Source organism: Centrocercus urophasianus, unplaced genomic scaffold (assembly GCF_019232065.1).
Source record: "Centrocercus urophasianus isolate 14NV4802_14NV808 unplaced genomic scaffold, USGS_Curo_1.0 seq_12, whole genome shotgun sequence".
In the NCBI taxonomy this organism is placed as follows: domain Eukaryota; kingdom Metazoa; phylum Chordata; class Aves; order Galliformes; family Phasianidae; genus Centrocercus; species Centrocercus urophasianus.
Window position 1 is genome coordinate 33009747 of NW_024884364.1, and position 27414 is coordinate 33037160.

General features: G+C 41.1%; 1 protein-coding gene across 6 annotated transcripts; it reads left to right on the forward strand.

Moving 5' to 3' along the window:
* The first annotated feature begins 1023 nt into the window (after positions 1-1023).
* Positions 1024-26118, forward strand: UBASH3A (ubiquitin associated and SH3 domain containing A). 6 transcript variants are annotated; one of them, XM_042810560.1, is made up of 16 exons: positions 1024-1174; positions 4994-5047; positions 5618-5804; positions 6920-7118; positions 8631-8800; positions 9695-9903; positions 10794-10920; positions 12142-12250; positions 13006-13128; positions 13763-13855; positions 15067-15211; positions 17165-17271; positions 17710-17816; positions 18683-18815; positions 20650-20699; positions 25331-26118. In XM_042810560.1, the coding sequence occupies exons 1-15, from the start codon at positions 1062-1064 to the stop codon at positions 20682-20684; spliced, it is 1911 nt and encodes a 636-aa protein (XP_042666494.1). In that variant the 5' UTR covers positions 1024-1061; the 3' UTR covers positions 20685-20699; positions 25331-26118. The 6 variants fall into 6 exon arrangements, with proteins under 6 accessions (XP_042666494.1, XP_042666495.1, XP_042666496.1 ...); XM_042810561.1 differs by having other exon boundaries at positions 25387-26118; XM_042810562.1 differs by having other exon boundaries at positions 20653-20699.
* The last annotated feature ends 1296 nt before the right edge of the window (positions 26119-27414 follow it).

The window sequence follows — 27414 nt, forward strand, 5'->3', positions numbered from 1 at the left end:
AAGGCTTTCCATGAAAACACTTCTCTGGATCTTCCTGCAGTGAGGGAAACTCAGTCCCTTCACTGTGCAGGATGCAAGCTGGCACTTACAAAGGACAGAGCACAACATCACCTTCTTGTTTACTGCTCGCATCTAGGTTGTGCCTTTTGGGTTGCTTGAGTGCTCTCCTCACCAGGCTTCAGAGGTAAAGACTGGGAGAGGCAGCCCAGAGTGCTGAGTTGCCCCAAGGTGAACTTCAGCCAAGAAGGAGATAGTGATGGCTTTTTTCTTGAGACCAGCAGCTCTAGAGACCCTTTCATTCCCATACTTCCTGGATAACAATGGTACCATCAGCAAAGATAGCCCAGGCTGGGGAAAGCTGCCTCTGCCATTTTGCCTGCTCTGACCACCCTGGATGTCCTGCGGATGGGCCAGATCCAATTTTTGAAGTCTCCATTAGTAGAACAGCACTGTCTGGAAGCACAGGCCTCAATGAGCTGCCTCTCTGAACTGCTCCAAGCACAGACCCAGGGCATTGTGTCTAGATGGGGTGCCTGGTTTGTCTTTGAACAGTTGGTCAGCTGGTGGACTATGGCTGTGGCCATAAAGGGGTCCAAGTACAGCTGAAACTGGAGAATATGAATGTTGAGCCCAAGAGGAATGAGTTCAGCCTACAAAATAACTTCTTATATGATGCAGGAGGTCCCCTCCCTCTCCAATAGAAGCTCAGATGGATTTCTTGGCTTCCAGAAGATAATTTAAAATGAAGATCCAGTCTCAGACTGTTCAGCAAGTCCACCCTGACTCTTACATTTTCCCTTGGACAGTGCGTCTTGTTCTACTAGGGCAGATGGGAACAGCCTGCAGATTTGCTTTTTTAACTGCTTTAAAACAAAAACTCAAAGACGCGCAGGTTATGAAAACAGGATGTCAGCTTTTGTCAGAGAAGATCACAAGAAGTTTGAGGGTTTTTTTATTCTAGCTGCCTCTTTCTCTTTCTTTCTCTCTCATTTTCTTGCTCCCTCCCTCCTCCCCCTCCTAATTTCTGTCAGCACCGAGCACAGCTTGAGGGAGAGAAGAGGATGGCGGTGGCTGAGACGCAGCTGTATGCAAAGGTGTCCAACAAACACAGGAGCAAAAGCCCCTCTGCACTCCTGGAGTCTCTCCTGGCCAAAGGATTCCCAGCTCACATTGCGTGAGTAATGTTTTCAGCTACTTTTGTACAGTGATAGGTATTTCTTGTATCTACTTAAATGCAGACAGTGTGCATTTTCCATCAAGAGAACGAGATGCTTCTTGGGGATGATGTCTCCATAGGAGGAGCAGGTCTGTCTCACTTTGGATACCTTGTAGAGCACTGTGTATTGATCTTATTGCTAAAAAAACTTGTTCTGTATCCATTTCTAAAACTATTCTGTATATTTGAAGACACGCTTTTCTGTACCTGGAGTTTGAGAGACTTCACAATGAGTTAAGTTGATATGTATAGTTCACTCTCGGGATGAATCCTTTCATTTTTTTCTACTTACCACTGCTATTACAATGGAAGTAAATGTGGATGTAGCATCTGTACAAAGATTTTTTCAGGCCTGGCAAAAAAAAAAGTGCTTGCTGGGTTTTGTCACAGGAGACTGTTTTAAAAGGGTAAGCTTTCATTAACAAGATGCCACATGAGTCTGTCCCTTTTTCTTTCTGTCCTGAATATGAATCTTGTTTCAAAAGCGCATCCTTCCTGGAAAATGTCAGGCCCTGTCCTTGGCAGCTCCATCTGAGGGAGGATGAACTGGTGGCAGCACTTCCAATTGAGTTAATAAAAACTCAATTACTTGAGTTAATAAAAACTTGTTAATAAAAACTTGTTAATAAAAACTCAGTTACTTGGTGGTGACTCCTTCCCCAGATATGGCTCTGGTCAGAAAAAGACGATTGGAGGTTCTACAGAGCATCAACAAATTTCTGAAGGGAAAATCTGGACTCTGTGGTGGCAGGCAGTTGTGCCATGGACTTATGACTGAAGAAAATAAGTCCTTTCATTAGAATGTCAGGGGAGTACTCACATAAGTGTTTGGAAAAGGACATCAGTATCTCTGTAACCTCCATTTTGATTCTAGATTGAAAATTAAGCAAGTTGATCAGGCTCCATTTTTCAGGAACACCTGGTGCTTGGTGAAGCATCTTTAGATGTGATGCGCACAGTTTACAGGGAAGCTGTGGGTTCATTATTCCTGATTATGTCCAGTGGAATTTTAGCTGTGGAGCTTAAAATCTGTCTTGTCATTTCTCTAGTAGATAATATTAGTATGGTCACTCCAAACTGAGGTCTAATTTTTATTCTGTGTTTTATGTTCTCCAAATTGCTTTCAAAACATTCTCCCCAATGATTGACGAGGCTTTGTGCTTTCTAGGTCAAAATCAACAGATGGTGGACAAAGTGCAAAGCAGTCAACATAAAATGGCAAAAAAAATCCAAAAGCACTTTATTTTTTTGTTTGTTTTTCCTTACAGACTTTAACACATTGAAAATTTGGACTGTAGTTTATGAAACTTCTTAGTTGTTTCTGTAAGTCCTGGCTTCAAACATTGATGAAGGTTCTGAAAAATTGCTTGTCTGTGACATCCTGGCCTATAAAAAATAAGGCTCGTTGGAAATATTATAAAATCTTTCATAATATAGGACCAGCATGCAAAAGCAACATTTTTAGAAAGAACAAAACACAAATACTTGAGCAAGTGAGCGTAATGAATACCTCATGCTTCGATAGAACAGAAATGTGATAGCTGTTTTCTGCTTTAGGGAAGAACCAGCTTATTCTCCCCTATAAATACATTACTTTTAATTCAAATTTTAAATGATTCATTCCTACTGTTTATCTGAAAGTATTAGGCATGTATAGAATTTATCGTATACATTATCTTTCAACCTCCTTGGAAGCACAGGAAGTCTAATTACAGCCTAACATTTTGCTAACACTGGGGGCTGAGAAACCCTGCTGGAAAGTATTCTACTACCAACCTATGTGATGGGATGAAAGATGGAAACAGACAGAGGAGCATGGGGGAGCAAGGAGATGATGCTGAGCATCATGACAGGCCATGGCCTCAGGTCTCCAATGGTCTTATTACTTTTATGATTGCACAGAGTCAATGTAAAGGAAAACTGCTGTCAAGCTCTGCTTGCCTTTGGGGCTGTTTACAAAGAGCTTGTTACCAAATGGGAGGAGCAGCATGGCATAAAATGATAAAACACTCACATTGAAGTGTAGCAGTAGGTGACAAAGGCTGGCAGTTCTGGCCAAGCAGCAGTAAGCATTTACATTCCAGCAGGGTATGACAGGAAAAGCTGCATGGGGAGCACAATAAAAATATAAGTTGTTCATGTTTGACGTGACAGAGAAGGGAGAATCAGCAGAGAGGCAGAAAAAAAAGGATGCAGGTCACAGGGAGGACCACAGAGGAAACAGGGTCATTTTTGACCAACTAGCTCATGGTTTTGGGATTGATATGGCCATAATCGTCAATTCTAATTTTAGAGAGGAGAAAGGTAGAAGGTAGAGCTTGAGTGAAAAGATCGAGCTAGTCTTCAGCTGTGCTGATCCTCCACTAAGAACCAAGTATGGTTGCACATGCACAAATGCACATTTCATTGTTTTTTAACAAACCCATATGTATTTTTGCATTAGAAAGAAAAGTCTGGGAAGAAGCAACCACAACAAGATTAAGACTTGCTCCTTAATGCACTCATAGCACTCTAGTACATGCACAGATGCCATGTGGATAGAGGGAGATAAAAATGTGAGGATTAGGTTAAACAGATGGATGCCCTCAGCACACAGCGGTCAGAAAAGATAACCTCAAGAAAGAAGGAAGGATAAGCAGATGTGGAGTAACTTGGTACTTTTTCTTTCATTTCTGCTGTTTCTCATTCCCCTTCATGTCACTTCTGAGAAGGTTACAGGTGGAAGGTTGACAAGGTTGCAGGGCTGGAAATGAGGTTCATGGGTGCAGGTGCTACTTAAACACAGGGAATCCTTCACCCTCCAAAAACTCAGCATTTACTCACAAAGACTCTGTCACATAAAGAATGTCAATGGCATTTTGAAAGCTCTAGCTATTCTCCTCTCTCTGGTGACCAGCAATAAAACCTGTGGGAACTGAAACAGGGGAAGGCCAGGTTGGAGGTTAGGAAAAGGTTCTTCACCAGAAGTTGGTGGGCATGGAATGGGCTGTCCTGAGCAGTGGTCACAGCCCCAAGAAGCCGGAGCTCAAGAAATATCTGCACAATGCTCTCAGACATAGGGCTTGATTTTTGGCTGGTCCTTTGTGGAGTCAGGAGTTGGACTCCATGATTGTTGTATGTCTCTTCCAACTCAGGAGATTCTATGATTCTATGAAAAGGAAATATGAACCAAATTTGATCCCAAAGATTGTCAGTTGAATAAAAGGGGGAAAAATTGAGATATTGTATGTTATCTTGGAATTAACCTGTGGCTTAGGTCTGGCTCTTTCTGGGCTATGGGAAATCTTCAGTTCAGAGTTTCAAACTCCAAATAAGTATGTTTTGCTTAGGTTATATGTGTGGACTTGAATCTGGCACTTGAATCTGGGCTTCTCATTAATTATCAACAGAGCAAACCCTGTTCTTACAATGTGTGGAGGAACAACTAAACCAACCCAAAGGATGCCCATTTAATCAGTAGGGGTGCTAAGCAAATTTCTTCAAAACACATTCTGTGGATGTTCTGTGGAAAGGGCAGATTACCAGTCTACAAGGAATTAAAGACATGCAACAGATCCAACTGCCTGGAGGGCTTCAAGAACATTAATATGTGCCAGGAATAACCTTGTCATTATAGGTTAGGTTATTATAGGTATGTATTATGCTGAAAAATAGAATTGTTTGTCACGAGTCCATTCTTCTTTATTTTATTAAAATTAAAGAAAACAATTTTAATGTTTTCTGTTATTCTGATGAATCCACTTGATTTTCATTTGGTTTGTGTGTTTTTTTTTCTAGGCAAAAAGCCTTGGTTGCTACCGGCCAAAAGTCAATAGAAGATGCTGCAAAATGGTAAGCACCTGTGATTTCTAAGGAGTGCTTTCACGTTAAAACTGACTAAAAACACTTGTTCACATACTGATTCTGTTACTCAATTTGAAGTTAACTGCTTCTAAAGACCTTGCATGTGAGTTTTGTTTGTTTGTTTTTCATTTTAAATCATCACAGAAATAGGTAATTGTATTTACAGTGATTCTGGGAAGCAAGATTATTTGTAGAAGGTCTGGGGTAAATCAAGAGCTGGGGAATAGACTCCTGGGCAGAAGAAACTACTTTTACCACAGTAATATCTCACGGGATTGGGGGACTGGCTGCTCTGGGCAGACATTTATCCTCAATTTTAAGTCTTCTTCTTAACTGTGGGCTACTCACTGCAATGGGGCTATAGTATCTGAGCCGCAATTGTGTGCATGCATGGGGCATAGCCAGACAGGCATTCAGAGCTATATCACAGTAAACATACTCCCTGCCTCAGCACAGTGCTTGTGTTTCGTGGGACCTTATGGTGCACACCCAAGGAAGCCGAGAAAAGAAGAGTAGGTGGCTCACATGCTTTCTGTGTGTGACATGTTTTGATTTCAGGTTGCACTCTCACTGCAACGATCCCTCTTTGGATGACCCCATCCCCCAGGAATATGCTCTTTATTTGTGCCCCACTGGCCACTTGTTTAACTGCCTGCAAGAGTTTTGGAAGGAGAGCAAGCGGCAGTGCGGGAAGAACAGAGCCCATGAGATTTTCCCTCACATCACACTCTGTGACTTCTTCACGGTAAGGCACAAAAAGTAACTGCTGGTGGAACTGGACAACTTGGCAAGTCCATGCCAAGAGGCTATTGCTATGGTACCACTGCTATAGAGCAGCTGCACAAAATAATTGTGTAAATCATACTATGATGTGAAATGCTGAGCATAATGAAAATACAAGCATTTTGTTGCAAAATATAGAATAGTGTGGTGCCCTGCAGCCATTTGTCACAATTATGCAAACCAAAAAACATTAATAACTAATGCTGTGTTCTTGAGAAGTGTCGAGTTTAAAGGCCTGACCCTGGAAAAGATGCCTGAATTGTAAGTCTCACCTCACACACCTCAGCTCTGTTTCAGATAGTATATTTCTAGGGATGAATGTACACCAGTGCTATTCTATGTTCCTCAGCTGTCAGTGACAGATGACCTGGGTACGTCGCATATAGGATATAAGACTCCCTGCCCTGCTCCTACCTCCCAGCCCAACCTCTTCTATTTCCTGACACCGTGCATCTCCTGCACCTGAAAGGAGCAAATAGCTCTGCTAAGGAAAAAAAAAACAAAACAGTGTGGAACTGGAACATCATTAATGTCTGTAACTTTGCCTGGATGGCACAAATTCCATCTTTTTCTATTTACTTCTTAAATTGTTTAATTGACACTTTTTGTGGAAGCATGGCTTTGTACAATCCTTTAATTTGCTGTAACTAGGGGACAAAAGATTACAAAGATTCTGAATTAACTTTCCTATGTACGTTGCTCAGTTCTTAAATTTTTTACCAGAGCAAAGAACTGTAGAATAACAATAATAAAAATTCTTACTTAGAATTGAAGAGAGAAGTCATGATCTCTAACTCATTTCAGATTACTTCAGGTGGTAAAATACCTTGCTTTATCTTCCTTCACTTAATGGTAAAAGACCTCATCTCCTCATACAGTATCAAGACACTGCTGATCAAGCTGGCAAATATTAATACATTTAATATCAGGAATTTCAGGCATGTTTATAGATGTGTTATCTTTCTAAGGAAGTAATGCCCATCCTGTTTTCGGGTGTAACTTTACAAGACAGGCTGCCTCAACAACAGGCTGTTGATCTTAGAGGGTAAAGGATGTCCTTCCTCTGTTTTCTTTCAGTGTGAAGACCAGAAAGTGGAATTACTGTATGACATCTTAAAGAGAATCTGCAACAGCTTTGCACAGAGATTTCCACCAACTATTTCCCTATCATTACACTCATCCACCAGCTACCTTGGTTTCTTTGTTGGTGACAGCCACGCAAATATCCTCAAAGAATTTGCTGTGGCCTTCTCTTCAGAGGCTTCAGCCCTAGCAGGTGGGATCAACATGAGAGGGAAAATGAGTGGGCTGTTGTGCAGACACGATAATGAAACTATCTCCCGTGTCTCCACAGCAGTGTAGCAGATGTTTTACTGCTGGCAAGCACATTTTCCTCCTACAGATTCAAAACCAATGTGGCTAGAGGAGCTTGATTTAGACTCTGAAGATATGCTGCTTTTGTCTAGGAGGTGTTTGTTGAACTCTATGAACAAGAAAAAAGAAAAATACTAGAAGTCTTCATAAATTTATTCTATTTAGTAAATCCAGGCAAAGGTTTTGCCTGGCAACATCTTTCAAACAGCAATCCCTTAAAACAATATGAGATCTTTGTTTTCTGGGCACTTACACTGTGCTGCTCATAATGGGTTTTGAAATGGCCAGAGGTTATTCCATTTTGAGCTGTTATGGAGTAATTTCTGTGGGATGAACTTTATTGGGTTTGTTGTTTTCTGGTTTTTTGTTTTTTTTTTTTTTTTTTTTGCTTTACTTTTGTTATATTGGTCCACAAGCTGAAATGTTTGTCAGTATAACTTGAGAGCCCATCAGGATTAGGATATGTAAGATAGAAAGAGATCTACTCCTAAATACCCCTAGACCTCTGTACCCAACCTCTACTCTGTCTTTTCTTCATCAGGGACCAGTGCCATGATTGTGTGAGGACAGAAACAAAAGAGAAAATACATGTTTGGAGGAAATAAACCAAATCTTAACTATACCCAGTTCTCTGTCTCACATGTAGCCTTGGGAAGACAGACCTTTCCACCTTGGGGATATTCAATTCTCCGTGGCCAGACTGAGGAGGAAGGCGGAAATGAAAAAGCAAAGAAATGCAGCCCATTGGGCCTGGGTTTTCCCTTGTGCTCACATAAGTCTGTCTCCTCCTGAATCTGAGTCACACATCTCCTTTCAGTGGTTGTGTGCCAGCTGGGGATCTCCCAGACCCGCAGCATTCTTCATCATAGCAAGGACAAGCATTTTTTACCTCACACCACCAATGGGTGAAGTGCTTTTTACATTCACAGTTGTCAGGTAATAAATACAATAAGGAAATGAAGAAGTATATTTTAAACCAAGCTTACGGAGCTAAGGAAGGGAGACCTCTATAACTTCCTAGGAGCAGACACATACTTCAGACAGTGGTGCAACAAACACCATATAAACATTTCCCATGACACTGGGAAACCTTAGACTGAAACGCTGCTGCCCTTGGATAGCATGGTCTGGGAAAGACAAATTCTATACGTCAGACTGGGAAAGGAATTCCAACAGTTTGTTTTTCCTCTCAGCTTAAGCCAAGGCTCCAATTCAGTCCAGATTTCTGAATTATTTTGGCATAAATAAAGCCATGACATCTGGTAAAACAATTATTTAATAAAACTATGGTCTATTCTTCTGCTAATTACAAAGATATTTCATGAATCATGCAAAGCATGCAGGATAAAACACAAAGAACTTTAAACGGCCTTCCCTTGTAAGTCATGATATAAGTTGGTTGCTTTATTCCTAGACTGTCACGTGAAGCCCTGCCTAAAGCAGCTCCACCTTACCTTGGCTCACAAGTTCTGTCCTCACCACCAGAAGACTTTGGAGCAACTCGCCAAATGCATTAACCCAGAGGAGACCTGCCACTGGGTAGCTGCTCTCTACTCAAGGGACATGCGTTTTGTGCATTACCAGGTACTGTCATTGGGTTTATTACATTTCTGGGTCTGTAGTTGGAATATTTCCTGCAGTCATCTTATGTGTTTTGTTTTGTTTTCTATGGGGAAAATCAGTGCATGCACAGTGCAGTGTTCAGAACGTTTGGCTGCTTCAAGTATCTCTTTGGGCTGAAAAAACTGTATTCTTGAGTCTATAGGAGATATGTTTATGGTTACCTGCTTGACCTGCATGTCAGCAAGATCCAATCCCAAACTGCAGCAGAAGAACTCATCTTACAATGAGCTATGAGAAAATAAAAGAGACAGGAAATGATGACCTTTGAACATTTCCTTGTCAAATCACTGCTCTGCAGTAAAATTCCATTCAACAGAATAAGTTTTTTTTTTTTTTTTTATTGTTCAACAATGATGAAAAAGGCACAGGTTAAACTTCAGTGAACACAGCACAGTTCTCCCTGGTCAACTTCAGTTTACCAAATTCTTAGTTTAAAACAGTCAATATTTTTCCTGTTTTCATTTCCAAATTTAAACTACAGAATGATGAATAACTGCTATTTTTTAAATCCGGACCAGTACATTGTTTTGTTTTGAATCTCATATTTTGACTTGAGAGAGCTACAAGTAATCACCGAAATAGCTGACAATCCTTTTGCTGTGCCTTCTTTCAAATATGTCACACTAATTACAGGAAAAAAAAAAAAAAAAAAAGTGATATTATGAATACCAAGTGCCTATTTTTACACTCATGCATATTCGTAGTTATCTGTCTGCTGAAGTGGCGAGTCAGAGCAAGCTGCAGTTGGGAAATGGTGCTGATGGCAGTGGCTGCCACAAGTTTAGCACATGTCCCCTGCATGCTTCTGCCCCTGCAGCCAGCTCCTGGCCTGACCCAGCTCTGTCCTTCCACCAGACACTGCGGGCTCTCTTCCAGTACAAGCCCCAGAATATTGACGAGCTCATGATCAATGCTGGGGACTTCATCTACGTCAACCCAACACAGCAGTCTGAAGTCAGCGAAGGCTGGGTCATCGGGACCTCGCACCAGAGTGGGTGCAGGGGTTTTCTTCCTGAAAACTACACAGAGAGAGCCAACGAGTCAGACACGTGGGTTAAGCACAGGTTGGTTGTGATCCACTTCACAGGTGCTGGAGGGAGTTTCTGGGCTTTCATGGCGCAGGGGTTTTGTGCAGCTGCTGTTCCTCCTTGCTGCTGGGAGAAAGCTAGAGGTGAGGTGAGCAGAGGGTACCTTGGTATCTGGGTGGGAAAATGAAATTTCTTAACAAGAAGTGATAGGACACATGCACACGGAAGCCTGAAGTCCAGCTGATCAAAGGATAGCCTGCCTGTGCTCTTGAATAATGTGAAGCACAGAATCACAGAATGATTTGGATTGGAAAGGACCCTAAAGCCACCCAGCCCCAACCCTCTGCCATGGGCAGGGCTGCCACCCATCAGATCAGGCTGCCCAGGGCCCCATCCAACCTGGCCCTTAGCACTTCCATTTCTTCTTTTGTCTCATTTCAGGAGGTAGCAAAACCAACTTGAAATTAAATGAATTAAACCATGGAAAGGTTACTCCAACACCTTGTGCTCATCCTTGCCTTGTCAATTCAACCTTTATCAGCAGGCATTTCACTGGCTTCCTGTGTAGCAAATGATTCTTCCAGATTAGATCTAATTTTTCTAAGCAAGAGGTATAGATTTTATGTGTGCTGAGCCCTTAGAGGCAGAGTGGTGACAATCAGGTATAATTTCCTGCTTGAAGCTCAGAATTCAGAATAGTTACATCCAATGCATGTCATCAGTTCATATAATTTACTCTTATTTTTACTGGACAGATTACGACCTGAACAAAGTGATAAAATGGATTGCATGTGTGTGAAATATATTGAAGAGGATATGGAATCTTGGTTGTCATATGCCTATGGACAAAATCTGGACTTAAAAATCCCTTCTGTTTTTGTGTGTGCTCATATGATGTGTGTGCACTGTTTTTGCTTTTTCTACAGGGAATATGCTTTTGTGCCAGCTTCAAAATTTTTCACCCAATCCACGAATGATCCTAATGTTAAGCTGAATGGAGAAGTCCATAATCCTGTTATGTCAAGGAGTGTAACTGATGTTCTTTCACTTCAGGTAGTTGGGATTTTATTTCTTGTCTTCACCATGTAGTTGTGCATGATATGCTATTAAGAAAAAGCATATATTAAATTTAATACTATCTTCCTGGTTCTCCTTAACATTTTTCATGTTATAATGAATATATGTAGCGTATGCATACACTGCACATACATTTACAGTACCATATCCCATAAATATTTTGTAGTATATGTAATGTGGTATTAGCCTTGCCATCTTTTACAAAACTCTCTTTTGCAGGAGCTATATGTCTTTCCACCAATTCATGTATGCTCTTTAACCCTCTTGCTTGGATCCATGGCAGAGCCACTGCTTGCCCTGAAGAACACTTTTTGTAGATGTGCACGTCTTTAATCTAAGCATTTCCCCAGCCTATGAGCTTCTCCCAGGAAGAATGTCTAGACCACAAAACCTTAAACTCTGATCTCATAGCAGTTGATTGGTGCCTTACGGCAGAAATGCAGAGTATTAGCAATATATATATATATAAATATACATAAATATGTATCTCACACCACTTCTTAAGAATTCCCTTCTCTGTTCTTGAAGATACACGTCACTAACCTTGATGTTGCAACAATAATGCTGTGATGAATTGCTTTTTAAAAAGTTTTAAAGCTTTTGAGGTATTCTTCCTTATCTTTTCCTCTCTGTATTCATTGTAAACTAACTCCTACCTACTTAGAACATGTTTGTAGCCTCATGCAGACTAAGGGAAAACAAGGCCTCAGATGAGACCTGGGCTCACTAATCACTTAGCCATACACTGTTGGAAAAATGTAAAATCTCTGTTTTCATTTGGAAAAAAAGATGAGATTGATGTTAGGAAAGAATATTATTACTTAAATCAGCTAGCTGCTTTTCCTTTTTGTTTGTACCAACTACACAATACATACTGATGTAACTCCTTCCCACAGTGGAATTAAAAGATTTATCAGTACTACCTTTCACTAGAATAAACACTGAATTTAAATCTAACCTGTAGCCCATGAAGATCAGAGATATTCTTCATTTGCTTTCAACAGAGAGCTAGTCAGGCTTATTTTTGTCCTAAATATTCTAATCCATTTTATCAATTTAATACTCTCCCCCTCTGTGGTTGTTATCTATCTCTTGGGACAGCCCTGCTGGTCCTTGCTATGTTAGACAGCATCCAGCAATTTAGACTTTCCATGCAGGTTGTATATAATATTGTAATGGAAAGTAATTTTTATATAGCTGTCTCAGAACACCAATCTGCGAAGAGGTGTGTTGGTGATGCGCCATGGAGAAAGAGTTGATCAGGTCTTTGGGAAATCTTGGCTTCAACAGTGCTTAACTGCAGATGGTGAGTAAGATAATGGGAGTTTCTGAGCAAACCTGACGCAGAACTTCTTTACCCCAGTATCAGAGTATAAGGGATACAGGCTTCTACCTGTAGATGTAAATGCTGACACAGAAGAGTGAATAATGATGCGCAGTCAGACACAACACTTCTTTGACCTGCACCTTACCATCATCATGTCATAGAATCATAGAATCCTTAGAATTGAAAAAGACCTTTAAAGCCCATCTGGTCCAACTTCCGTGCAATGAACAGGGACATCTACAGCTAGAACATGTTGCTCGGAGCCTGGTCCGACCTGGACCTTATGTCCCACTGTCTTTTATGTTTGTTTTGGATAAACACCACAGAACAAACATTTCTCTGGTACGATTGTCGCTGACAGAAGCACAAAACATAAGATCTCTACTATTAGTTATTCAGATGACCTGGTTGAGGCTTATCAGACACCTCCACTTTCTGTGTTCTTTCTCCTCCACTCCCTTCTTTTGCTCCTTTGGAGCTTGCAGAAGAGGTGTTATTTTGTTAGGACAGGTGATTTCCCAAGTCAGTGTTGTGAACTTAAAATGTGATCTCTTTGAGGTAATTAGTAGTCACTGGGATTTTTTAACAGGGCTCCAGCCTGTTTTTATTTGCCAGCAGAAATATAATTCTGGTCTGAGAATTCAAAATGAATGGAGCCATTACAACGAAAGGCAGACAGTGAATTTTGTTGCTGCCTCCCTCTCATCACAGCAAAATGTTCCACCTTGTTTTAGGAAAATACTACAGGGCAGACCTCAACTTTCCTTCCACCCTACCAAAACGGAAAGACAGTGTAAAGCATTTTGAGCATGATCCTCCTTTATCTTCCTGCGGTGTTTTCCAATCAAGACTTATAGGTAAGATGGATAATATCCTACTGCAACTATATGGGTTTGGGAAGCGATCTTTCAGCATCTGGCAGAGCTCACACTGGCCTAGTAGTAGAGAAACTTGCTAGCAGCATTGTTTGTGGTAACCATTCTGGATGGACAACTGCTGCAAGAACTTGTTAAACAGTAAAATAGAGAGAGAGGCTGGTTGTCCATCCTAGAGACCCAGTCTGCCAGTTCCTGGCCAAGATAGTTAAAAGAAGGAAACTGCAACACTACCTGTGCCCTGCTGCACATCTGCAAGAGAGTGATGTCTCATTCAATTGTCACCGAGGGAGAGGGCTGGCTGGAGGACACAGCTTCGTGGTCAGCAGACTGTGGTCAGCTTATCACAGATAAAACTGCTGGCTGGGTGATATGGGTTAGTCTGACTCAGTTCACTCACCAAACAAAGTTATTTCTGCACCCTGAGCACGCACGTCTGATGTTGACAATAGAAGTCTGGTGCAAATGCTTAGCTGCTGTTGGCAGATTTTGAGACAGTCTTCTGTAATTACCTTTCCAACGCTTGGTCCTAGCTTTTTTTACTGAAACACTTTTGCAGTAGTTTCTCACTTACGGTGATGAGTGAAACAGCACCTCACGTTGCTGTTCCCACTAGGGGAAGCTCTGCTGGACCAAGAGGTGACAGTCAGCTACATGTACTCATCGCCTGCCCTACGCTGCATACAGACAGCCCAACATGTACTACAAGGTAAGGCATAAAAAATGAAAATGTCTTTGTCAAACTGCCATCAAGTTTCTGGGGGTAGCCAGCAGGAGCAGGGAGGTGATCATCCCTCTGTATTTAGTACTGGTGTGGCCACATCTCAAATTCTGTGTTCAGATTTGGGCTCCACGCTACAAGAAAGACATCAAGGCCATAGGGCATGTCCAGAGAAGGGCAGTGGAGCTGTGAAGGATCTGGAGCACAGGTCTGATGGGGAGCAGCTGAGGGAACTGGGGTTGTTCAGTCTGGAGAAGAGGAGGCGCAGGGCAGACCTTGTTGCTCTCTACAACCACCTGAAAGGAGGTTGTGGAGAGATGGGAGCTGGCTTCTTCTCCCAGGTAAACAGTAATAGTAAGAGAAGTTATGGTGATAGTGACCTCAAGTGAGCCAGGGGAGGTACAGGTTGGATATTAGATACCATTTCTTCTCAGAAAGAGTGGTCAAGTGCTGGAATAGGCTGCCCAGGGACTAGATGATCTTTGCCGCCTTTCGGACTTTAATGATTCTGTGTACAATTCTGTGGTTATTTATTGCAAGCCAAAGGATTTTAGTTCTTTCATGCTTCAAATCTCTTTCCTTCCTCCTCTTCCATTCTCTCTTCTCCTCACTGTTCCTCACCTCTCCCCTCTAATAGATCTGTGAAGGGCTCACAGTTCATCATCATCCTTACATCTTCAGTAGGACATGTGCATTTCTTATGGGAAATGGTGCAACCCTGTAACCTCTCTTGAGAATAATAAACAAAAGAATGTATCTTTTTACAACAATTACATTAAAATTCTGCTGTAGAATGATTTATTGCCCCACAGAGTGGTCACTCTACAAAATGTTATATACAAATGGGTAAAAAAAGACATTTCCTTTATAAAGTTTATTCAGATTGAAGCATTGCTGAGGTCTTTTGCTCACTTCTGTACTTTGAAAGTATCACAAGAGAACTCCAGAAATAATAACAATAATAATAACAATATAGCTATAACATAACAAAAATGTCTCATTTTTTGTGTGTCCTAGCATTAGTCAGACAAGAATATGTTGCCTTCATTTAAACACAATCCTTTTTTTTTTTTTTTCCAACAATAAGCAGCTTATTTGGTTAATGAAAATATTACAGCAAACAAAACAGAATGTACTGCCCAAATGTGACAGTTTGAGTCTACCTTCTTCTTTTTAAGAAATACAGCTTGTCTTTGCAGGGCTTAAATTAGACCAAAAAGTCAAAATCAGAGTGGAACCAGGACTGTTTGAATGGACCAAGTGGGAAGCAAGCAGAGTAATTCCAAACTTTATGACTCTCACAGAACTGACAGAGGCTTCTTACAACATAGATACAAGTTACAGGTAATTTCTTCCTCTCTAGCTGTTAAAGCCAGTTCTTCTTCTCCTGAGGTACCTCCTCCCTCTTCATGTGTCATAAACCTTTAGGAACATTGCAAACAATGGATGATGCTAATCAAATTCAAGACTGCATGGTCTATTCCCAAAGATATGCAGTCTTCTGTCTCATGGCAAGAGTCAGCCTTGTTGCTCTAACATGGAGACAATATGGGCCTTATTAGAAATGGGCACATGGGCACACACCTGGAGCTTGCATACTGCATTAGCCTTGCTCTGGTGCTGCTTTCATGTCCATTGGGTTGAGAGAGGTGTCCCCAACACGAGCCAGCTTTCCTTGTGATCTGGAGGGTGGGTTTGGGGGGCAGCAGAACAGTTCATGCCAAACTCAGTCGAGGAGGGCGTTGTTATGTTTTGAGTTGCAGCAAGGATTTTTTTGGGGCCCCCAGAGCTGAAAAAGGGGACTGATGCTATTTCTGAGTACTTGAAAACCACAGAGGAGCAGGAAATGAATGAGCTCCAATTTACCTAGCTGCTTACTGTGCTCTCTGGGGCTGCTCCGCATGTGCAGTGCACAGCCAGCTCCAGGAAATTGCTCAGCTAATAAAAGTGAGCGTGTCTGAGGTGTCCCACTTGTGTAAGAAAGAGGGAAAGGAACTTCTCAGCTCATAATGTATTTCTTACAGCCAAGTGATCATCTTCATTTTAAACTTCGTGAAAGAATAAAATCTTTCCTATTCATGGGACATAGGTCATTCTAAACTTTTTCAACAGTTTTTTCAATATGAGATCATTTTCCTCAAATTTCCACACGGGACTGAGTGCAGGTATAGAGCAGTGGGAACTGGAGAGGAAACCTTTGCAACAGTGCCAACTGCAGCCTTACAGCTCACTCAGGTCCAGGCAAAAGCAGAGAGGATAAGCTGTAACCCTGCACATTTGATGCCACTTTCTTGCTGTCGTGTACAGGGTTCAAAATCCTCTGGTTGCAGAGGTAGTTTTACCATATTCACTCACTTCAAGGAGCAGCTTTCACCTGGGTCAAGTCCCGGACTGTTCCATCAGCAGACTTAACCTAGCCAGAATTAGTATTAGCTATGATTAACAATTTAGCATGGGCCTGCCACACGGTTTTACCACTTACTTTCTACTTCTATAGTTTGTGCTGCTGTAGTTTACCTGAAATGTATCAAGGACTCACTGGTAAAAGTACACTTTGATATCAAATCTTACTACAATATATGAATCTAAACTCTCTTCTGTCTATTCACTGAAAAAGGAGGCTAGCAAAACAGCAGGGCAGTTTTTTTGTAGAAAGAAATAAACATTCTGGATTGTGTCACAGCATGTGGCTAATCATATAATCATACTTGCCAGCCATGGCTGTGAATTTCTCTAGCTCTCAGATTCAAAGGATGATATGAAAAATAGGAAATGAGTTTGAGGAGGCTGAATTCTATTGCCAAGAAGACCTAATAAAAGCATCAACCAAGAAAAGCAAGGAGATTGTTGAGAGGCAGCAAATCACTGTTGTCCTGTTGACTATTTTGCTAGTCCCCCAGCACTGGAGAGGCTGGTAGGGCTCTCATCACTCGGAATTTGGCCTTCTCAGCTGCCTATCCTTGGCACCACCAGCCACTGTGCACCAAGACATGGTAGACTCTGCCATCTTTTTCCAAGTATGGACACAGACAGGTCAAGGAAGCTCCTGAGAAACTTTGGGATGGGTCTTAGTTTAAACAACTTCCACTGTAAACTAGGGGTTTTATTAAAGTATGGTTTTCTCTTCTTCTGGTGTTTTATGAACTACAAGATGTGGGCTTAAGTTTTAATGTGAATTGCTGAGGTATCGGTATGTCAGTCAGGTCAGTGGATAAACCCACATCCTTTTAACCAAGTGCTTCCTCTCATGTGTGCTCATTCATCTAGATGAAAACGTATTTCTGATTATATTGTCAGGGGAATCATCCCACTCTCTTCTCTGGTCCCGTCAGAAAGTTATGAGGAATATGTGAGCAGAAGCTCTGCAGTTATAAAAGAGATTGTCACTGCCTGCCCCAGCAAAGGTAAAGGTTTCAAATCTTTGTATATTCTGCAAGATACTTTCAGTATCAGGAATAGGCATGGGTTTGTCAACAGAGGCACATTTATCATTGATTATTTGTTTTGCACAGAGTTCAAGGTAGGCTTGTAGCTGTTGGCCTGTACTAAGTCAAAATAAATACAATTTACAGAACAGAAAAGAAAAATCAAACAGAAGGCAGTAAAAAATCACAAGAGTAATTTTGATCATTCTACTTATGCCTTGGGATGAAGATCAGCATCAGAAAATTGCATTTCTGGAAAGCTGTTCACTGAGCAAATACTTTTTCTCACTAGCTGCCATGTCTGCAACACATCAGACTTTTTCCGACCAGCACAGTACACTCTGCCACATTAACAAAGATGTCTGCAAAGTCAGACAACACCCTAACTACCTTTCTTTTCTTACTATGGTGTTTCAGGTGTCATCCTTATTGTGGGGCATGGCTCTTCCTTGGCATCTTTCACCCGACCTCTGATAGGACTCCCTGCCAGAGACAGCAGCGACTTTGCCCATGTAGTCCGAAAGGTAAGAAGACTTTTTATTCAGTAGGCAGCTTTCTGTATGTGTTTCTGCACTTTCAGTATCGAGTTTTCCCAGGCAGTGAGATTTGTAACGACACGTCAATACCACTGACATTAGCTCTCTCAGTACAAAAAGATCTATCTTGTGTAGTTTTAGCATAGAACTAGTGGTCAAGAGAAGAATTTTGTCCTGTTAAATAACATATTAGGAGATTTTCATTCAACACCCATGCATAATCAGTATCAGGCAGCAGCTACATGTGAGGTACGTGTGGAAACCTCTCCCTCTGGCATGAGCCTCCTAACTATAGAAGCAGGACTAAGAGCCTTCCCTCTCCTCATAGAGTTACAAGCATAAACTGCAGCTATATTCAGTGACTCTTTAAATTGTACATTTTCAGGTCACTGCAAGTTCACGGCTTAATTGCTCAGCTACAGGGCAAAGCAGAGAAGGCTTTTCTTGCCAGCTTCACAAGCGAGGCTTGCCCTTGAGACTTTGCTGAAGAGTTTTTTTGCTTGTTTTACTTGTGTATTATCACCAGTGGCAGATTTTTTCACTTCAGTTTTCCTTATCATCTGTCTCGGTATTACTAAGAGGAGGATTCAGTCTTTAGACGTGATTTTACTTCCTACAGTTGATGCATAAGGAGTGAATACATCTTGATTTTCAAATCCAAGTGTGAGCTCAAGGTGATGGCACAAACTCAGCTGTTTCACTATAGGCATCCAGCCTGTTTTCAGTTTGTTTTGAAAGTGGCAAAATGTTCCAGGCTCTATCTTCAGAATGGTCTCAGATCTGCTCTTCTGTTCTGCTGCAAAACCAAATCAATGACCCTGCTGGTAACTGCTGCTTGTATCCTTCCTTCCTAGATCCCTTCTCTGGGCATGTGTTTCTGTGAAGAGCTCAAAGAGGAGAAGAAATGGCTGATGGTTAACCCTCCAGTGAAGACATTAACTCATGGAGCAAATGCAGCATTTAACTGGAGAAATAGTATCATGGAAGGTTAGAAGGCCAGCTTTGTCCTTGCATCTGCCAAAAACAAGGTGAAGATAGCTTGTGGTACGGCACAGTCCAGCAATACATCTAGAAAAGTTAAGAGTGGATGAGAGTTGTCCTCTCTGAGTAGTCAAAGCACAGAAAGCAGTTTGGTGCCTCAACTTTGCTTTCTTCTCAGTAATTGAGGAAAAAGAACATAGGACCTGGCATACAAGAGAGCAAATTCTACTGCTAAAGGCACTCTAGTAGACATTATTACATCTTCCAAGACCAAAATATAACCAGTTCAATGCAGTAAAAATTACTTGTTTCATGCACTTCTATATATTCAGTCAGGCAGAGAAATAGAGACTGAAAAAAGCAGTCTCCTACCCGGAGATATCAGCTCTACCCAAGGCCAGTTGGTTTCCTGTTGACTCCTCCAGTTCTGCAAGAGCACAGGAGGAGGGGAAATACCATACAGACAGTATGTTTACCTCTGCTACAAAATAGGTTCATTTTCTACCACAGCAATTCTCCCACTGTTTCCAGAGTGATCAGTCTTGCAAAAAAAAAAAAAAAAAAAAGGCTTTCCTTCAGAGAAGATTGAACTGATTGCTTTAGTGTTACTGGGGCAAACAAAGATGCCCTGTGTTACTTGTACTGGTGACAAAACCTTGATTTGAGCAACTCTATCTGCTGAACACTTCCTGAGATGACACTGGCAGGATAACAACCATGCTGCGTGCTGCTCTGTGCCAAATCATATGAATTGTGACACACTGTCAGATGGGTTGTTTGACTGGTCTCCATAGCTCTTTGCTTGATTATTTGTCTGATTAAAATGTAGTGCCAACATTTTATGCACAAACAGGATTGTGCCCTTAAAGGGCAGTGTTGAGCTTTGCACTTGTGCCTATAGCCTGAGGGCACGCAAGGGGGGGCCATCCAGCACACCACACAGACACCCACCAACCTCCCTTAACAATGGCATGGAGATCTCCTGTCTCAGTCTTGCACCTGAAATCATTCATTTTGGTTTCCCAGATCCATCAGGGATGCTTGGGCTCCTGTTCTTTTAAACCGCTTTGGACACTGAAGGGTCAGGAGTAGCATGGGATGAGGACCTGGCCCTGGGCATGTTATTCCATGGTGCTTCCAGCTTCATTTCAGCTGAAGTACCAGCTCCCACTTCATTGCCCTCCCATGGGATCTTCCTATCTGTGAATGTTGTTGCTTTTGGTGAGATTTATTCTGATTTCACCAAGTGATTGCACAGGTGCCGCTGGAGAATATGTGAGGCCAGAGCTGCCACTGCAGACTGAAGCCCAAATGTAAGAGGGTGGTGTCGGGGGCTCTGGCTGGGTGTGCGTGATGGCGTTGTGTGGGCTTCTGTATTGAGCTTTTTTCTAGGAATGCAGCCTCCAGATGGAGAAATGGCCCTGTCTTAATGCATGGGAGCAGCTGTACTTTGCTGCTATTTCACACTGCTATTGTCCCTCACCTCTGACAAGTTCCCTTTTGAGCTCAAAGACAGCTTTGCAGTCTATGTCTCAAGCCTCAGCCCATCTGCAATCCCTCCTCCCTGTGTGCGAAGAAATGCAGGCAAATGGCAAGCTGGGCCTCCCTCCTCCAGCATGACAAGCTTGTGCATGGCATAAGGGGAGAGGTCTTGTGTTTGGTGACACTTCCATCTGCACTGCTTGGAGCTAAATAAAAGCCCAGGTGAGGATAAGGATGGGCAGGAGCGATGGAGCTGCTCTCAGTTCATGCGACGAGGGAAAAAGCTCACTGCTGAAATGGCACCTGTATCTTCCTTTAAAACAATAAAACACAAAACACCTCCTCTCTCTTCATCCAGCAGCATCAGATCCATTTTCTGTGTGGCTCCACTAGGAGGGTGATCTGCAGGTACAGTGTCTTCCTTTTTCTTTGAACAGTTCCCTTGTGCTTTTACCACTGCACACAACATAGTAATGAAATACTTTGCTTTTCATGCCTCTCCACCTGCAGAATGCTTCTTACAGCCAGTTTATTGCTCTCTACTCCTGATCATGTCACTAAGTTGGTAAGCACTGCTTGGCAGGGCTTTCCTTACAGGTGGGGGCATAGGGAAAGAATTCAACAAATTTATTCAGTTCTATCATGCAGAGAGCCCACAGAGCACCAAGAAACCCATCTGCAAACCAAATATGCTTGGTAGGAGTCATTAAGACATTTGCACACAGAAAAAGACAGTGTATTGTTTTTCACTACGTATGCACTCCAATAATTTTGAATTTGGTGAATGCAGCGAATTAAACCTCAGAGCATGTAGGAAAGAGGATTTGGGGACTTGTATATTTTTCTTGTGGTGTTTTCTAAACCTCACACTGCACCGCTGAGCAGAAGAGGAGAAAAGTTTTGTTGCAAAGTTTTGTTTTAGCTTATACAGATTTTATTTCAGTCATCCAAATTAACTGAACAGGCAGCAGAAGTGGCAATTGTATCCGAAGCTCAATGAAAGGGCAAGGATAAGCTCTTCTACTCACAAGTTCCCCTTTTTGGGCTTTCCTACAACCTATATGAGCATAGACTCAGCTCCAAAAAACATTTTGTAGGATCAGAGCTGCAATTATATCTTTCTTCTACAACCTACAATCTAAGAATCTACAAGGATTTGTAGTTGTAAAAACTGGTGCTTAGAAGAGAGACAGAATTCCTGATGGGATGTGTTCATCATACGAAATAAATTGCTGAATACAGGTAAAGCTTTTATTTTATTTTATTTTATTTTATTTTATTTTATTTTATTTTATTTTATTTCATTTCATTTCATTTCATTTCATTTCATTTCATTTTTTTGTAGTAAGCAAAAGAAATGGAAAATCCCTTTACAGTTTCTTGATTTTTTTCATGCAGCTTCAAAATTAAATATTACCCTATTGTAATTTTCTTTAGTTGGATCTATTTCATTACAAAGTTGTGTACTTTAACAGATAATTCTAGTAGCACATAGAAGATCTGAATGCTTTGCTTGTCTTAAAAACTGAATATGTAAATTTTGTTAAAGACGTACAGTGAAGTTAATCTCTGGTGACACCTTGTGGGAAAAGAAAACCTCAGCCTTACTGCCTACATAGGCTCTTTAGGTGTGATTGAAGGATGGGGGGAGGGGGGGGAGCAAAGCGACACCTGTTGTTTTTTAACAAGGGTGAGGAACACTAGATTAGTCACTCTTTGAAAAGACAGTAACAAAGAAATTCATCATTAATCACGATTTTAAGCACACAACTTGAAGAGACACTTGAGTCCAGTTCTTCTGAAAAACAGAAGAGCAAATCTGTGGTGTCTGTCCTGATTTTTCTGAAGCCCTTTGCCAGCACTGATATTTGTTCAAAGCAAATGTGAAAATCTGTTGACTCAGAACAGTAGTTATTTCTGTTCCCTTTGCACCATTTTAAGTCATCAAGCATTGATTAAAGCTGTCAGGTAGAATTTTTGACTGTCTTGGAGGATTTATTACTGAAATACTCTGGAGCATAAGGATAATTTTTGGAAAGATTGTATGAAGCAGTTTTTGGTGGATCTGCCCTTGATCTTTTTTTTTTTTTAATGGATGATTAAAAATTAAAATGTTCGTGCCTCTTTGGATTTGGGAACAACATAAAAGTTTTGAACAAACAGAATATTGTTCTCTGGTGCATATGAAGGAGTTAGTGAATCATCAAATTTTACAGTCCATCTTTTTGTGGAGATCTTATACCTTTCACAGAGGGTCTGTAGAGGCCAACTGACTCTAACATCTGGTTTAGGACTGTGTTCAGTACCTGTATCCTTCAGCAATATTCTGGCTTTTAATAGTAACATCAAAGCAGTTATTGTGTGAAGCTTGAGGAGCTGATAACTAGTCTTGGATTTGCAGTTCTTATTGTTTCCTGCATGTCTTGTGGAGGAAACTCCCAGTGGGTCTTGCAGCCTCACTCTTTCCCCGAGCACCGGACTTTGCTTGGGAAGCAAATTCCCAGTAATCTGCTATGTTCAAAAGTAGCTTCAGCATCTTCTGGCAGCAGCAAATGTCCATTCAACTGTTCTCTTCCATTTCTGCAGTCCACAGAATCATAGAATCACAGAATGGTTTGGCTTAGGAGGGGCCTTTAAGATTGGAACAGCATAGGCTAGTAAACCCACTAATCCATCTGCAAGGCCGTGTCTGCTGAAATAGATGTTCTCAGATCTCTTTCAGACCCTGCCAATCTGCTTTTGATATTCACACTCTTCTTACTTAAGCTTCTGTACTTCCCAAAAGGGAATCAACCATCAATATTGTTGTCTGCGTTCATTTGATAGGTTTGCTATTTAACACAAACCTTCAAATCTGTGACCCCAGTTAAGCAACGGGCCAGTTCAAGCTGAGAAAGCATTTAAAAGCTGTGGTAAAGACCCGAAACTCCCATTCTCTTTTGTGAGGGGGCAACATAGGAGCACTCTCTCCATAGTGGCCTGGGAGCAAAGATAACTGGTAGGTTCATGGGTGTTTATCTTAGAGGTCGGGCCCTATGGATGACTTATGGGTCCATGCTACACCATTTTGTACTGCCATGAGAAAATCTCAAGTTAAATAAATAACTTAGTGGCTATTTCTCCATGCTCTTTTCAGTTGGAGGGGAAAGATATTATGGACTTCTAACAGAAGAACAGAGAATTTTACTGTCCTGAGGCTGATGGGTTTGGAAAACAAGCCTGGTACCCCGGTGCCAACATTTCCCCAAAGCTGGTGTAGTTCTTAGGAATGTCTTATAGCACAAAGTCAGTGCTGAATACCCGTGTAGACATGGCCTCTGCATACTCCCATGGAGAAAACCTGTGAGAAACCTCTAGCTGGCATCTTCCTGAGCTTCCTTTACTCTTGGTAAGGAAACTCAGGATGCAGCATCTCCTACCTCTCACAAAAAATAAAAATAGGAGCATGATGATAAAGAACATTCTACCTGACTAACCCGAAGGTGCCTCCTAACGGAACTACTTGTGTAATTAAATATCTGGAGAACAAGAGCTTAAATCTGAAGCACACTGGTGCTCATATTTTGCTGGAGGGGAAAAGCAAATAGAGATGCTGGTAACATACTAGTATTTTCTAATCCACTGCAGGATTTTATGTTGCGGCTTTGTTTATGTAAATTCACCAATACAATTTTGACAGAATACGTTTAAAATATAATGACTTTATTTCTGTCTTTTGGAGCTCATTTTACCCTAACTTTTTAAGTTGCTAAAACATTGCTTCTCAGGTGTCTGCTAGGTTTCTCTTGTTACCTGTGGGCTTGAACACTGAATAAATAATACAATGCAATATAAAACACGAAGTATAACCTATTAGCAGTACCAACTTATTAAAAGTACCAGCTTACTCAAAAGAAGCTTTCTGAAGCATTGGTCTTTTTGAAAAAAAATAGCACGCCAGATGTATTTAAGAAATGGGGCTTTATGATCACACAGAACTTGTGTCAAAAGTTGTTAATTTACACTGCGGTGTTCAATTTAATATCATGTACTGTGTCACTGTACTTGAGGGAGGCTCAGAAATTGTACAGTACTTGAAAGTAACTGTGCTATTTTAAAAGCCTCTGAAGAGTCATTTGTGTAAATGCCTCTGCCAGTGAATTTGTGATTTTGTAGGTTGGCAAATGCATCATAAACAATTGCTCTCCTTCATGAATGGAGCCATACCATGTATTCTGGTTGGAAGAATAATGAATGTACTTACAAATAAAATTGCAGATTCTCTAGTTATCTGTTCTTTTGCAGGGCTGAAAGGCAAAATACCACCTTCTTTGCTGTAGTTTCACTCTTCACCTGCCCATATGGCTTAGTAGTGATTTGCACAGAGATCTTTGTGTCCGTGCCACACATGGACAAACACTCTCAGAACAATGCAGACATTTTTTCACTCTAGTTAATAATAGCATCAGTTAGCTCAGGAACAGCTTGGTACTAATGTGACTACAACTTATGGACCTTTAGCTGCTACCTGCAAAGCACTCTAGTGTTCTTGGTGAGTGTAAGAGTTTACACAGCAATGTGTGCACTTTCTATAGACATGTCCTGTTAAGTCTCTTAGGAAATCTCTTTGCTGAGCCTACAGGCTGAATAGGGAAGGCTACCAAGGACCGTTTCAAGAGGACATCACCTTTTGGGGCATATATGTGGGTAAATTGTTGCAGTCTTTTAATATTTAATAATTGAAGGGGAGATCATAAGAAAAAGAGCAAGAAATCTTTTTCAAAGGCATGTAGTAATAGAACAAGGGATAATGGTTTAAAAACAAAAGGGAGTAGATTAAGATTAGACATAAGGAAGAAATTCCTTACGAGGTGCAGGCACAGGCTGCCCAGAGAAACTGTGGATGTCCCATCACTGGCATTGCTCAAGGTCAGGTTGAACAAGTTCTTGGCAGTCTGATCTGGTGGAAGATGTCCCTGCCCATGGCAGGAGGTTGGAACTAGATGGTCCATAAGGTCTCTTCCAATTAAACCATTTTTTGTTTTGTTTTGTTTCCCCAGCTGTGAATGTAAAATAGGCATCTCTCTGAAGGAATTTAAAATATTTGCACTTTCAGGAAGTACGTGTGCTCCAGACTTTCTTGGTATGAGATGGACTTGAGAACTCCAGGTGCCTTCTTTAGCTGCAATGAGCTCTGTTGGTGAGCTTCCTTCTTCACTGTGGAAAGAATCCTATCTCTGGGGAAGAGACAGCTCTGCAAGTGAAATATGACTGTGTTTTCTGATTCTTATACTCAGCATATTATTCAGGTCTCAAACATGACTACTGTTGTCTTTCTTCATTGCTGAAAAGTGAAGAGGCAGAAGGATGAGAGGGACTAGCACACCTCAGTGCAACAACTTTTGGTCAGGTGTTTCTCTCCAAAATAGGGATGAAGGAATTACTGACTTTACAAATTATCCTTACGGTATTTTTGAAAGTTACAGTGAAATGAAATGCCTTCTTCTACAAAACCATCTTTCTTTTGGAGCCCTGTCTGACCCATAGAGGCTTCCAGATGTTTTTAGCTGTATTCTAGACAGTTTGCACTTTTCGCAGCTTTGCCACTGGAGGTCACTAATGTACTAATAAAGGTTACAGCACTGGGTGTTGAAGGGGAAAAGGTAATTTCCTAAATCCTTCAAGAATTAACTCTTCTTGAGCTGAAGATTACCTTTAAATGGAATTGAACTGGGAAATACATTATGTTGATGTTTCTCAAATTTACAGTAAAAAATAGTGAGTAAACAGCTGGTAAACTAATGATGTGTAAGTTTTTATTACAAATAAAAAATTACTAAGCCAAGTATGTTTTGATCAAACTATTGTAATAACACTGCACTTCTCCTCACCAAAGAAAGCCAAAAGAGGAAAAGGCAATCACCTCTAAAAATGCTTGCTGAAGTCACAATTATGTGAGAAGAAACTGCCAAAAAAATAAAAAAAACACATGTAAGGCACTGGGGAAAAGTTTGCATGGGAAATTTCTCACTGTGACATTTCTGATAGGAGAAACATTTCGGGAAGAAGTAATAAACTCTATTTCGTGTGACTCACCTCACTACCCCCATTTTATCTTAATCCATATTTATCACTAGCTTAAACTTCTTGGCATATCTTTGCTGGAGTTGTTGAGTTGTAGAGAAAAGGAACTTGTTAAAAGTTTTCCTTTATTTTCCCCCAAAGGAAAATTTATGAATAAAAAAATTCAAGTCCTGTTTCAGCAATGTCAGCTCAACATCTCTTACCCTAATCAGGCCCAAACCAGTTACCGTACTTCGAAAGCAAACTGCTGCAGGGCAGCAACATTCTGCCTCAAACTCCAAGTCCATCAACATTCATACCAGTATTCTCAGAAGTGTAAGAAAGTCAATTAAACAGATGAAACAGAAGGTTTCATTTATATATTATCAGGAAAACAATGTTTCAGAGCAGCTTTTTTTTTTTTTTCCACCTGAAGAAGTGTAAAATATATGTCTGTAACAAATACTGCTTTCACAATATTTTGTGCAGCTCTACCTTGCTCTTTACTTTTAACTTATTGTTTATAGGATGTCATTTGATTCAATTATGGTGGCTTCTGGAGGCCTTCTTCAGCTGAAATCTCCTGGTAGCTCTCTTCTGAGTGACAGGTTCCTGCTCATTAGGGATTGATGGTTGGAGTTTTTTGTTGTTTTGGTTTTCGTTATTTTTGTGTGTGGTGGTGGATTTTTTGGTGTTTGGTTTTGTTTGTTTGTTTGTTTTTTGTTTTTTTAGTTGTTTGATTTGTTTTTTGGGGGCTGAGGAGGAGGTGCTGTTTGGGTGCTGAGTGAAGGCAGAAACTTTCATCCAGTCAGTGTGAGACTGTGCTCACCAACAATCATGAGCTGCTGGGCCTGACCTCTGCCACCGAAAGAGAAAGTACATATCCTTGGCATAGTAGTGTCAGTCTAGACCTGGGTTGGGCAGGGCGATGTTGTATCCACAATCTGAGTTGGTGTCTCTTGGTGAGGCTCTGTGTAGTGATTTAGATGTTGCATTATTGCATAAAAGACTTGTAGGAGGTGTGGAGACTGTATGTCAGTAAGGAGGGCAAATGAGGTATCAGCAGGGTCTCTCTAGAAGC

Bases quoted from the DNA above. Each gene is read 5' to 3' on its own strand.
- UBASH3A (XM_042810560.1), top strand. From the start codon at position 1,062: ATGGCGGTGGCTGAGACGCAGCTGTATGCAAAGGTGTCCAACAAACAC. The intron at 5,048-5,617 runs GTAAGCACCTGT...TTTTGATTTCAG, and splicing joins ATAGAAGATGCTGCAAAATG to GTTGCACTCTCACTGCAACG. The intron at 7,119-8,630 runs GTGGGATCAACA...CTTTATTCCTAG, and splicing joins AGAGGCTTCAGCCCTAGCAG to ACTGTCACGTGAAGCCCTGC.